This window comes from Carassius auratus, unplaced genomic scaffold (genome assembly GCF_003368295.1).
Source record: "Carassius auratus strain Wakin unplaced genomic scaffold, ASM336829v1 scaf_tig00001155, whole genome shotgun sequence".
Classification (NCBI taxonomy): domain Eukaryota; kingdom Metazoa; phylum Chordata; class Actinopteri; order Cypriniformes; family Cyprinidae; genus Carassius; species Carassius auratus.
Window position 1 is genome coordinate 67,883 of NW_020523344.1, and position 13,054 is coordinate 80,936.

The 13,054-nt window shown below is 40.1% G+C and overlaps 1 protein-coding gene across 1 annotated transcript; it reads right to left on the reverse strand.

Moving 5' to 3' along the window:
* Window positions 1-751: 751 nt before the first annotated feature.
* Window positions 752-12,384, reverse strand: nr1d4b (nuclear receptor subfamily 1, group D, member 4b). The gene is made up of 8 exons (XM_026242226.1): window positions 11,259-12,384; window positions 6,034-6,354; window positions 5,856-5,944; window positions 5,588-5,732; window positions 2,534-3,099; window positions 2,251-2,436; window positions 1,730-1,940; window positions 752-1,588 (listed from the first exon to the last, which is right to left on the reverse strand). The coding sequence occupies exons 1-8, from the start codon at window positions 11,272-11,274 to the stop codon at window positions 1,392-1,394; spliced, it is 1,731 nt and encodes a 576-aa protein (XP_026098011.1). The 5' UTR covers window positions 11,275-12,384; the 3' UTR covers window positions 752-1,391.
* Window positions 12,385-13,054: the final 670 nt, after the last annotated feature.

The window sequence follows — 13,054 nt, forward strand, 5'->3', positions numbered from 1 at the left end:
GGCACTGTCAAGACAGTGAGAGGAAGGCGTTGCAAACAGAATGAGACAGAATGAAAGATGTTAGTCTTCACAAACTCCACACGGCAAAGGGAAGAATGCTTTCTCTCTGTTCCACAGCTATGAGAGGTTTTCTGGCATGTTTGCTTCATTTCTAGTGCCTCATGCTCATTCTACCAAGAGCATCTTATCAGCCTAACATTTCACGTGAAGAGGAAGTATCCCTGTCACTGGAATATCACACATTATATACATTATAATTATTCTAGTCTGATTATTCTGTGCTACAATACTATACTGCAATGGAAACATAGTGATATAGTCTTCAGTCTGCTGCTTAAAAAAATGCATGATGGGAAACAAAGGTTTCCATTCCCGCTTGAACCCCTGGAGCCATTATTTAAATGAAGGTGAAAATCTTGGCATATATCATACATCAGCTCTGGATCCATTTGCCAGTTGCTAGGATACCATTGTGCACCATCAGCATCCCATGCACAACCAAACGTGCAGGACAATATGCATGCATATAAAATACTCTTAACTGGAAAGGTCATTTTTAATATCACACAATCTGCCATCTCTATGGAAAAAAAATTTCATAATACATTTACCAAATATACATTTAGATGCACATAAAATAAATGAATTGCATTTGCATAGAAATGGCAAAGTCCGCTTTTGCTGCTAACCCATCCTCTTTCAGAAGAATCTGAACTGCAAAGGGTAGAATAAAGCAGATCCATGCAGAGCTGTTGTAAATTCAGTTGGTTTAACACTTTAATAGACATCGAGGAGTGCTCTCTTCAATAGCACACGAGAACACACTACAGTCTTATACAGTTATAAGAAAATATCATACAGTATATTTCAACTATAATACATGTGTTTTTACAACCCAGGTTTTGACTGCCTGACACATATAAACAATATTTATAAAGGTCCACAAAGTGATGTGTTTAATGAAATTATTGAATTGTGCAATTGAATTGAAGTTTATCTGAAAGGTTGTACAATCTGTTGAATAGGATACGATGATAAATGCATAGCATCTGGAGTGAGAACAATACTGAGAACGTCTCAAAACTTTATACAATGATCTTGCACGTTCTAGTTATAAAACAGCCATCACCTCAAAATCTACACCATCTTCCTCTGTTTTTACATTTCTTGAATACAATCTGAAAAGCCCCAATGTCCAGCATCTGCTCCACACTTTTGTTCCTCTTATGTTGCATTAGAAAAGTTCAATGTCTGAGGTGTCTGTGTAAGTCTTAGTCCAAATCAGATGTTTAGCCTGAAATGTGCATGGCTTCATTGTACAAGAAGAGCACCCTGAATCTATCGTTTGACCCCTCGACTTGGTTCGGTCTGGTAATCGTCTCTTTCTGTTCTCAGGGGTCAATATGGAAGGCTAGGAGTTTCTCCGAGTGCTGGTTGTTGAGGGTACGGAGGTCAGGCAGACGTAGCAGGAGTTTGGGGAAGAGTGAGCTGTCCTCTGGTCTTCGTCGAGTGATGAGAGCGCGAAGAGCGCCGATCAAATCCTCCTGGAGCTGCTCTACGGCCCCCACATCTGAGATCCCTGAACGATCTGATAGAGAGTAACAGAAATAGATCGTTACAGCTCTGGTCCAAGCTCTCTCTACCTCGCCATCCGTCTACACAAGCAACTAGCTCAGTTTTAAAAAAATACTTCCAATAGTGCTTGCATATGATAATTTCTACAAGGTACCTGCAGAAACCAGCACCACAGCCATGAAGAGGGCCATCTCATCAGCCTCCAGACCCATGTTCCCCAGCTTCTCGCTGAACTCAAACATGGCGTCCAGAAGGCCACCCATGCCTAGCACTCGCAGGGACGCCAGGGGGTACGTCTGACCATTCAGGAATGTTACGGTACGTTCCTTGGCATCAAACAGCGAGCAGAACCTCACCATTAGAACCTGCAACAAACCAAAGTTGGATTTAGAAAAATAGCATTTTCAGTTGTGTAAACTACATCATAATAACTCTTATTCATCACAATACAAGCACTGCACATATATCGCTTTCAGGCTTTAGTTATTGAGTATTGATAAGGAAGACTAATTTGTAATGACATCGGTCTAGATTCTTGCACAGTCTGTAAATATTCACCCGTACACCATGTCTGTGTGAAACTCTTAATGAAACTGCTTCTTTTCTTCTTTTACGATTACTTCAAAAGAACTGATGTGGGGAATTGATCTGAGGACAGACATTGGCGTTTCTCACCTGAAAGGTTCCTGACTTCAGCAGCATGACCTGATCATGTTGACTCAGGGCCTGAAACCCTGGAATGCTCTTGGCAAACTCAACCACTTCTTTAACAGCTGGAGTGAAGCACTGGGAGAAACTCGCCCAGACCTGCTGACTGGAGTAACTGGCTGGGGACATGGGACAGGCATTGAGAGGACATGCCTACAATAAAGACAGAAAGAGCAAGAAAACATTTTAAGTCAGAGAAAATAGTCAATGAAGACCAGCAAACAAATCATATGCCATCTTCAAAACCTACCAGGACTTTAGCACCAGGGCTCAGTCTCCAAGGACAAGACGTCTGAGTGGAATAATTGTTGTACTTCGATGGACAGCTTTGAGAAGGTGTAGCTCCCTGACTGGGACTCGAGGACTGTGGGAAGTTATACGGACTGTTGTCCATGACTTGTGTTGTTGGTATGCTGTCATGGTTGGTGACCGGGCATCTGGATCGGGGTAGACAGCTTGTCCTGGGATGGATGGAGTGATCTTGGGGTGAGACGCTTGGCTGAGGGTGAGGCTGGCTGTAGCCGGACTCTTGTGTTGGATTATGATGGAAGGAAGATGGATTGCTGTTATTGATGTTGCTGTCATCGTTAATCTTCACTAACAACTTCTCCCCGTTCACAAAGATATTGCGATAAGCTTGCGAGACAGCACCGATAGCCTCTTCTGCCTGGCCATCTTCAGGGCTGGGAGGAGTCTCGGTGGGTGTAGTACAGGTGATGTCCATGGACGCCGATTCATTAAGGCTGTTCATGTAACTCTGCATTTCGTCCAGTAGGCGTTGTTTCTCGCGCTTCGGAATGCGCCCAAATCGCACAGCTGGAAAAAATGGGCGTATAAATGTTACTATACAGAATGGTGATACACAAAGCTGTCCAGCTTTACGATAATGCATTGTGCAACCTGTCCTCCAACCAATACGCTTGTGTAGGTCGTTTGTCCAAATCCCTGAAATACGACCCATCAGAGCGTATACTACAATTACGCCCCTATCGGCAAAAGGTCGTTTTCATATTAATGTTTTGTACTCTTATATTTGCCCTCTGGTTTGCGTTTCGTGTAGCTCAGTTAGTAGATTAGTGCGTTATACCTTGATATGTCATCATGCTATCGTGGGTTCGATCCCAGGGAACGGACGTGCATGAAAATGTATATGCTCAATAAATCATAATTTAGTGTGATTTCTGTGAGGGTTAGGTTTAGGGGTGGGGTTAGGTGTGGTCATTCGAACGAATAAGCCACCTACAGTAGTAAAATATGTAGGAAATAGTGTGAGATCGGTGTAAAAAGCCCACACATTGAATTTAAATAAACGTGCGTTTTGATTGGTAATGACGTTATACGTCAATTCATGACGACAGACGCAACGCAATACTGTCATTATTTTTAATTAACTTTAAAACGTAAATATAGGTCGTAATAAATGCTTGCACAAACAACCTATAAGGTTGTTTTTTGTTGGAGGACAGGCTCGCATTGTGATATGAGAGGCTGTGCTGTATTGTGAATATAGTAACGGTTACATGGGATTGTTAGACAGGCAGTGGAGTAGTAAAACCTTGATTAAATCCCCTACTCTAGCTCTCAGAGCTATTTATAGATCCTACTGCTGTAGAAAACACCTCCCCCATCCTTCTCTTCCCATCTCTGTGTCTCTGTCCTATTGGGAAGTGGGTCACCCAAGCAGAGGTGATGTCACTGAGGGAATGAGTGAATGAATAATAGCAGGAGAAACAGATACCGGCATGAGTTAAAAGGTTAGCAGGCTAAGGGTGAAAAGGACTGAAAGGAGAAGGCATTTGAATAGTTAAGCGCTGATACTCTGTAGGGCAGAGGAGCATGATATGATAAACTGGACTGATAAGTGTTGAGCAATGGGAGATGCCTTCAGCACGGAAAGTTAGGTTAAAACTGCTAAGACCAGCACTAATGCAAAACTAGGTCTTTATGTCTATAATATAACAATGATTTGAAGGCTTTTTGGGGTTTAGAGGTGTCATATAGCACCATCACGTGAAGTCGTGCGTTAGGAGAGACGTTAAGGTTTCAGGTGACCAAATATAATGGAGGAAGAACAGTATCAATCATACAGTCAGTGTATTAGCTATGGTTTCTGCATTCGAGGGCACTACAATATAACAGTACACTGAAAAATCTAAAAATTCATAAACTTCCAAATTAATTTGAAATCTAGTGTAATAACAGTGTGACTGACTACTGCGGAGGGAAACAAGGTCAAGTAAATAATGTGATGTTGAAATATGATGGTGCATATCACTTTACTTTCTCGCTTTTTAGGTCACCTAAATATGTACACTAGCCCCAGAAAATATGATTTATTATCAGCCCAGTTTACAAAGCTCCCCAGAGATAATACTGTCCTGTATGGCCATGGTGTGCTAGAGGACAACTCTACGATAGTTTAGAATGTGTATGCATTGCATTCAATTGAAATAAATGTCTCTTAGCTTCTGGGTTACATCGACAAAGCACTTTATTAAATCCCAGCCAGCATTCGGATCTTAATTAATCCTGCGATAAAACAAACGAAGACCTGGAAACACATTAAACTGCAGTGTACTAGGTGCTCGGGCCATTTGTGTCCCCATTTCCCCAAATTAAGCTGAGCTGCTGCAGTTTTTACAGTGAGTGATGACTTGTGGGATCTCGGAGAGCCCACACTAATAAATCATCGGTGAAAGGAACCTGTCAGAACAGGGTGTAAGCTGTAGGTGCAAACAGCACAGAACAGATGCTGGATGTGAGGGCTGAGGAAATAAAGAGGTCTTTTTTAAATATACTGTAGTTGTGAGACTGTATTAGTAAAATTAGTGCAGCTATGCATCAAACAGCACTCACAAAACAAGCAGTTTTCTTTCTGTTGGTTCAAATATGTGTAACTGATGAAAAATCTGCCTGGGGAAATATTTAGCAGTTTTTTTTTTTTTTTTTTTTTTAAAGTTCTGGTTGAAAAGATCACTGGATTTTCAAAAAGTGCAATTTTGCAATATGAAGTTGCTGATTTATAAGGAGTATTTTTCTAATATTGCTGAGCAGTTGCTCGGGTGCTGTATGTGATTGTTAAGAGTTCTCACTGGCTTAAGTCCAACCAGTCAATATTCTGCTTTAACTGCTTAGAAACATGCAGTTACTAGGGTGTACTGGGAGGTTACTAGAACATTGCTAGGTGCTTGTTTCCCAACACAGCAACATCTTTAACACTTAAGAATTGGTAGCAATACTGATATTTACCAAGAATAATAACTTGTTAATATATTGTTCATAACCGTATGTTTAAAGCTCATACCATCTCTGGACATGCCGACGGAGAGGCACTTCTTAAATCGACAGTGCTGACAGCGGTTGCGGTTCATCCTCATGATCACACAGTTTTCATTCTTCACACACATCTTATAATGGATGTTCTGCTGGATACTGCGGCGGAAGAAACCCTGAGGATAACACAAGATCAGAGTGAATGTGTGTGTTTCTGTAGGTGTGTGGCTTTAGTCTCAGACTGACACTAAACACATCAGCATTTTGAGGGTGTTTTATGTGAGTGTGTGTGTTCTCACCTTGCATCCCTCACATGCATGGACACCATAGTGAAATCCTGATGCAATATCCCCACATACTTTGCAGAGCAACACCATACCTCCTGTTTCTAGTAACACAATTGTCAACAGTAAGTAAGCAGTGGATGATGGTCACTGAATTAGAGACAATATCAAAAATGACTCTGATAATACTCACTGGTAAAGGTACCCGTGAACATACTTGGTCGCCTGCCGACTACTGGGTGAGAGTAGGTGTTCTGCCCTGACGACGTTACCGTCGGTGTAACAGGGGTAGCACTGCTTACTTCTGGAAATTGGAAAACCAGTCTGTTGCCCCCTGCAGAACTGGCTTTGCTTCCAGTTGGATGTTTTTTAAGGGCACCAAGCTCAGTGAAAGAGACCTCCTCTGGGGACGAGGGTTGAGAGGCTGGAGACTGGGATTGGTATCCACTGGATGGGCTTCCTGGACTGGGGCTGGCGCTTCCAGTTGAGCCTGCATAGAGGATCACTCCTCCACCTGTGTGTGAAGGAAAAGGAGGGGACACAAAGAATATTAAGGGAAACTGGTCTTATCATTTTTATCTAGTTCTGTTCTGAAACTTCCAATGGTGCAGACTAAAACATCCTTAATGCAATCTGCTAGTAATTAAATTGTTCACTACATGCACAACCAGATTGGTCTCTGGTACATCAGCAGCCAATGAGATTGCTTTCTCAACATTTAAAAAGTCTGAGTTCAGTGTACACTCCTCAATAACCCTCCCCAGCTCCACCTGTCTAGATCTGCTAGTCGGGTTAATTTCAGGTATGCTATTTGCACAGCATAGTTACAAGCTCACAACAGCTAGTCTGCATATGTATTGCCAATAACAAGTTTCTGTAATTGTGTAAACTTTGGTGGACTTACACTTGAAAAATGGTGTGTATTGACGTCTCGGTTGAAATTAAATACATTATAAATGTTAATTTGTGTTTATTTTAAAAGTAAATATGAAAAGACGATCTGTTCACATGCATGATATGCCACGACACATTAAAGAGCCACAAAATGGTATTTATTGTTTGAACTTCTTAAAAAAGAAAAGGCCACATTTTGAAAGCGGAGACCTTGTTTCATAACGGAATAACCTGCTCTGTCTGTCAGCACGTTTTCATTTCCCTCTTTGCTCAGCAATGCATTTTACTGCATGAGAACATGTGTAGTGTGAGAGTGGCTTGTTGGACATTTATGAAGGGTCAATTGTTCTGTAGGGGCAACAGCAGTGTAGCAGATCTAGTATGTCAATACCAAATATACATGGTCATGTACTGTATGTGATGTTATAACAAGTTATAACACATGTTAATATGTTAATGTCATGTTAATGTTAATATAAATATCTCTAATATCTTCCTAATTTATAGGCCTATGCAAAATCAGCAGAATTGGACCGCATTAACTTAGTTTTCTTCATATCCCCTGCACCTTAAACACGTTTATTAAGTATTGTGATTAATTTAAAATTTTAACAAATTTTGCATGTTTAAATTCATTCTACAGAATTCTTCAAATATGTAGCATATTTAAAAAAAAAAAAAAAGCTTCCAGGCCACCAATTTCTATGTAAACTCGGAAATTTCTCAACGGTCTCATATGTTTGAATCCTCTACTGCTCCCAGTCTGTCAGCTCAGCTCATCCTTCTCCGTGAATCACATGTTTTAAACCGCGCCAGTGGACGGTTTAAACGTGAGAAATGAGCTAGGATGAGCCAGAGACTGACTCACGTGCGCAAGCGCAACGTTGTGGAATCGGATTTATTTTAGCGAGTCGGTTCACTTCAGTGATTCGATTCGTTTGAGTCTCCAAAACGTGTTCCAACCACTGATCTATAATATATATATATATATATATATATATATATATATATATATAGAGAGAGAGAGAGAGAGAGAGAGAGAGAGAGAGAGAGAGAGAGAGAGAGAGAGAGAGAGAGAGAGAGAGAGAGAGAGAGAGATCAGTGGTTCCAACGAAATGCATGTTGAATAAGTTCGTTCAGTTACTAATTTTTATTTTGTTCTAAATTACCTTTTACATTTTAGTTTTTTTAAATGAAGTTTTTTGTCAGCTCAGGTGTTGCCACTAACGCGTTTCCTTCGTGTAGGTTCGTTCCTACAGTTCAAATTATTACTCTTATTAACCTTCCCGAGTCACCCCCGCTTTCTTACTTTACCAGAAAGATTCAATGGTCTTCTTCAAATCCTTACAGCTCATGCGTCATTAAAAAAAGCCCTTAAACTATATAGTATTTATTTATTTTATTTTTTCTATTTATTTATTTATTTATTTATTTATTTATTATTTTGTTACTTGGACTTCTTGAATTGTATTAAGACTGATCAAGTATTTTGTATGTTCTCTGTATGTCATTAAAATCAAACAAACCAAACAAAAACAAAAAACTTCCCAGGTCAGTTAAACGAATCTTTATAAAGAACCGACTCCAAAGAACAATTTGTTTGCGAATCGTAAACACGGATCTGAGGACTCCCACGCGCGCTGCTCGTGCTCGCTCCTCCAGAGAGATGCCAGCCACCTGACTGCCGGCTCACATGCTCTCCTGACATAGTGAACGCCCCAAAACACAAGCCCCTTTCCGCAGTCCCGTGTCTAGAACAGACGCAGTACAAGAGAGGAAAAAAAAGGCACAAACTGCCAGCCTGCTCCTCACGTTTGAAGAGGACATAAAAACAGTAACCAAGGCCATATTTATGCGGGCGTGTTTACAATACTCGAGTCACCGGAAACTGCAGTGCACGCATGAACGTGCACGGTCACGTTTACTCGACATACGAGCGTGTTTGATTTGTGTTAGCGTTTCTTTTTTTTTTTAAACCCAACATTTCACTTCATCTCACTTGTTTATATAACGTGATGCCTCACAAATGGCTTGACTACATTAACTGTATTTCCCAATTTAACTCCACCCGAATTATCGACTTTTGTGGCATTTTTTAGACAACATTTCCCTAAACACCACGACACACTAACCTTTGCTTTAGTGCGTCTCACATGCACATAGGTGATGAGTGACTCAAAGAGTGAATAAGTGAACAGGTTATTGAATTTCAGTTGTTTTTGCAGCTGCTATGAGGGACAACAAACCTCCCACTCAAAAGCAATCATGATAACCTACAGATCTAGACATGGATACTATAACCATTTGATATGCAACTTAAATTTTGGTATAATCACTTTGTGAATGGATTTAAATCACAATAATATAAATGTAGGCTTACATTAATATCAATAATTAATAGCCTATGTTGTAATGCAAGTGTTCTCACCCTTACAGTTTTTTGGCTCAAGGTTGCAATCTTCCAGTGGCTTTGCTAGAAAATTACTGTTAAGGGATTCTGATCAAGGTTGATGCTAAACTCTGCAGGAAAGTGCACTCTGATGTTATTTTATATTCACCCTCAAGTTCCAAACATCTATAATTTGTTATACTGCGGAATATCAATTACAGTGTTTTGATTGCATATGAAGTAAATGGTTACATATGTACTAATAAAATATTTTCTTTAGAGTCAAATGAAAAATAATTGTATACGGTTTGAAACAACATGGGGGTTATTATGACAGAATTTTAATTTTCGGGTGAACTATCTTTTTAAGTAAATTCCATTTTGACTGGTATTGGCAGGTGAGATTTCTCAGTTGGGAGGCTTTGATTTCTTGTTCCAAGGTTTGTTCAGAGAGCTGGATGCCCTCAGACATGTTCTGCTGCTGAAAACTAGGTCAATGTTGATATATCTTCAAAGAGCCAACACACCTGTGCCATATAACTTATGCAACTCACACAAATGAACAACTATTACTATTAAGCTTTACTTTGTAATATAGTTCATTTACATCCCTTACAAAAAATGGTGTGCATAATGCAATTAAGAATTAAGGAACACTATCATATGTTGTAATGGGATGTGCATGCGTTACAGCTTGAGCTTTCTGTTCGTCAAAAAATTTTCACTCAGAAATGGCTAGTAAGTATTCAGATAACACAAGTAACATAAGTTAAACAGAGATCACGCATGCAGAGGAGAGAGATCTGAGCTGAGATCTGTGCTTCTTTGACTTTGACCCAGTGACCAGCGTCCCTCCCTTCAGAGGCTGGGTGAGACACGGGCTTCCGGAACAAAAACACAAGCGAGGAGGGGGTGTGTGCCTGGGGAATCACGCGTGGCACGTGGAGCTCGGAGTTGATCCTCGTGATGGTGAAAGTGAAAGTCTGTCTGTATGAATACCACTGCGCCTGACATCATCACGCCTGATGACTAGATGCAGGAAAACTGAGCGCTTTCTAAGAAATCCCTGGCACCAGATTCACAAAAATACATCCTGGATATGACATGCCCAAAACAGCTCGCTATATGTTTCCAGAGATATTGATATTTTAGATTTAAATGTTATAAAATACTGATACGTTGAACCGGAAATTCCTATGCATGTATCATTATTATACTTACTGCCAAAACGGATTATTTTAGCTTATTAATTTGGATACTTTAGATTTATTAAAATTACAAGTATCTAAGAACACTTTTATGACTTTTTTATAATTAATAAAGATTAGCCATCTAAACTACATGGTATTGCCTCATAAGGCACGCCATGTGATGATAGTAAACAAAACAGTGGATTATTGCCTGCTGTGCCATAAATGTTGACTGTTTCCTTATCTTCTCACGTGTTCATGAGCAGTTATTGACACACTTTGAGCACGTGTTGGAGTGAATGTACAGATACTGACAGTCAGTCATCGCCCCACAAGCTTGACTCAGTTAATGAATCACAGGGACCTGCCGAAAACAAAAACCTCCCAGTAGCCAAGATTGGGCTTGGATTTCACCCAGCCCCATAACTACTGGAGACGGATGTTAAAGAATTAAAGAAACGGAAAAGAATACGGCTAGATAGCCTTCTTTTTTATGACTTTATCATGGTACAAGTCTACTGGGAAGCGCGCGTGAGCACAGCGAGCTGCACGTGAGTTTGTTTACGTACGCGAGACCGGAAACATTTGACAAATCATGGTTGTCCGTTCGCGACAAATAATAATAATAATAATAATAATAATAATAATAATAATAATAATAATAATGTGTGTGTGTGTGTGTGTGTGTGTGTGTGTAAAAAATGATAAACATGTCAAAGTATAATGTAATTTAATTACAAATCTTGACAGGACATGTATTTATGTTATATCCAAATTCAGTACCAATATATTCGTGCCACCATTTTCTAAATTTAAACAAGATGTTAAAATAAATGACGAAGTTGGCTAAAATACTTAAACGGGTGACTGAAACATTACTATCATCCGTGCACATAATTGACCTGCATCCATTCGTGTTTAGAGACGATATGGTTTTGAGCTCACCTGGACTGCCTTCCATGGCGTCTGTTCCTGCTGTCGATGAAGGAAATGCAGCTATCGGAGTATTGGTTTCTAATTTTCAAAGTCCGTCCACACAGGCGAGAACTTATCGAAGTCTGTCAGGCAATGTCTCGAGAAAGAAGCGACACTCTAATGCCAGACGTCCTTCGAGTAAGCAGGGCAATGTGTCGTCTTCACTCTTTGAAAGATGTCCTCACAGAATGTATCGCGTGCATTACAGTAGTGCTTTTCTTCAAAACAATCAGAGCCAGTGCACTGGGCATCGTTCTCCAAGACAGAGCTGTGTAACTAGTTTGAGATATGCACAAGCCTCACACGTTTTCAGGTGTCTTTAAAATGTGACTGAGCTTTCCCCCACTAGTTCCCCCTCCTTTCTTTGCACTTTAAATTGTTTGTGTTATTGTATCTATGCCAAGAACTGTTGCTCGGTTTCACACGCCCTCCTTCTGTCCTCCCAGTCACGCTGCTGTAGTAGAGCTGCAGGTTCTCCTCCTCCTCTTTGCTCTCAGTGGCAGATGACCGCGCGTGGACTCGTTTGGCATCGGAATGCCCTCGGCATGCGCGCGCTGCATGTGAGTTCTGCCCTACTGACACACATTTTATGCTAATGAGCGCCGCTCTGATGAGGGGGAGGAGATCCGTGGAGGAGCACATGCAGAGGAGGAGGAGCGCACCGTGACTGCTGTTTACTTCCCTCCAGAGCTTCATGTTGCTCCTCTCTTCAGTACACTCGGCTGATAGGCTTGGAGCCACATCAGCTGTTCTCAAAGTCATTCTGGAGTTTCACTCTCACGTTTTTGCCCTGCATCACACTGGTTTGGATGTAGGTCATGTGCCTAAATTAGAGACCCATATTTGAAACAACCTGAAAAAACTGATGGAAAAACCCTAACAAAACATTGATGGGATTCATTTCATTTTCATTTAGAACAAAGCACAATAAGCATCTTCTATAAGCATGGTACACCATTGCTGCCCCTCTGTGAATATAGTTAACATTGATCTACATACATTTTACAGTATGTGGTCTTTTATAAAAGACCAACTTGTGTCTTATACTATAGTCTGTCATTTGGTCCCACTTTATATTATGCCTTATTGTGTGTGTGTGTGTGTGTATATATATATATATATATATATATATATATATATATATATATATATATATATATATATATATATAAAGAATAGTTGTTCATATCATACTGTATTGCAAAACACTTGATGCAAAACACAACTGATGCTATTAAGGTGGGACATGGGTAAGTTTAGGGACAGGTTTGGAGAGATGGTTTAAGAGACGGATCAACAGTGTAATTATCAATGTTATTACAAAACTTAATTACAGATGTAATTACATACAGTTATTTTTCAAAATAGAAGCACAAATTGGATAAATTAATCATTTGAATATCAGCACAGTAGTTAAGTCCACTTAATATAAAGTTGACATTTTTGACAAGCTGTCATTTTTGGTGCTATGAATTACAGATTGGATTAAATATGATATAGTGGAGGCATGAAAAACATGTTTGTAACCCTGAGCGAACATTTATCATGTTATAGATCATATATACTGTACTACTGTGCATGCACATACAGAATGGGCAGTTTGTCCTGGAAGGACATTTTATTGTACAATAAACAACATGAACCGTACAGCAGACTGTCACACCGAACAATGCTGGCATTGTGAATTCATGTGTATGAGAACAGTCATCGTCATTCTCTGTAACTCACAACCAGGGGCGGACTTAGTGATTTGTGGCTCTAAGCAA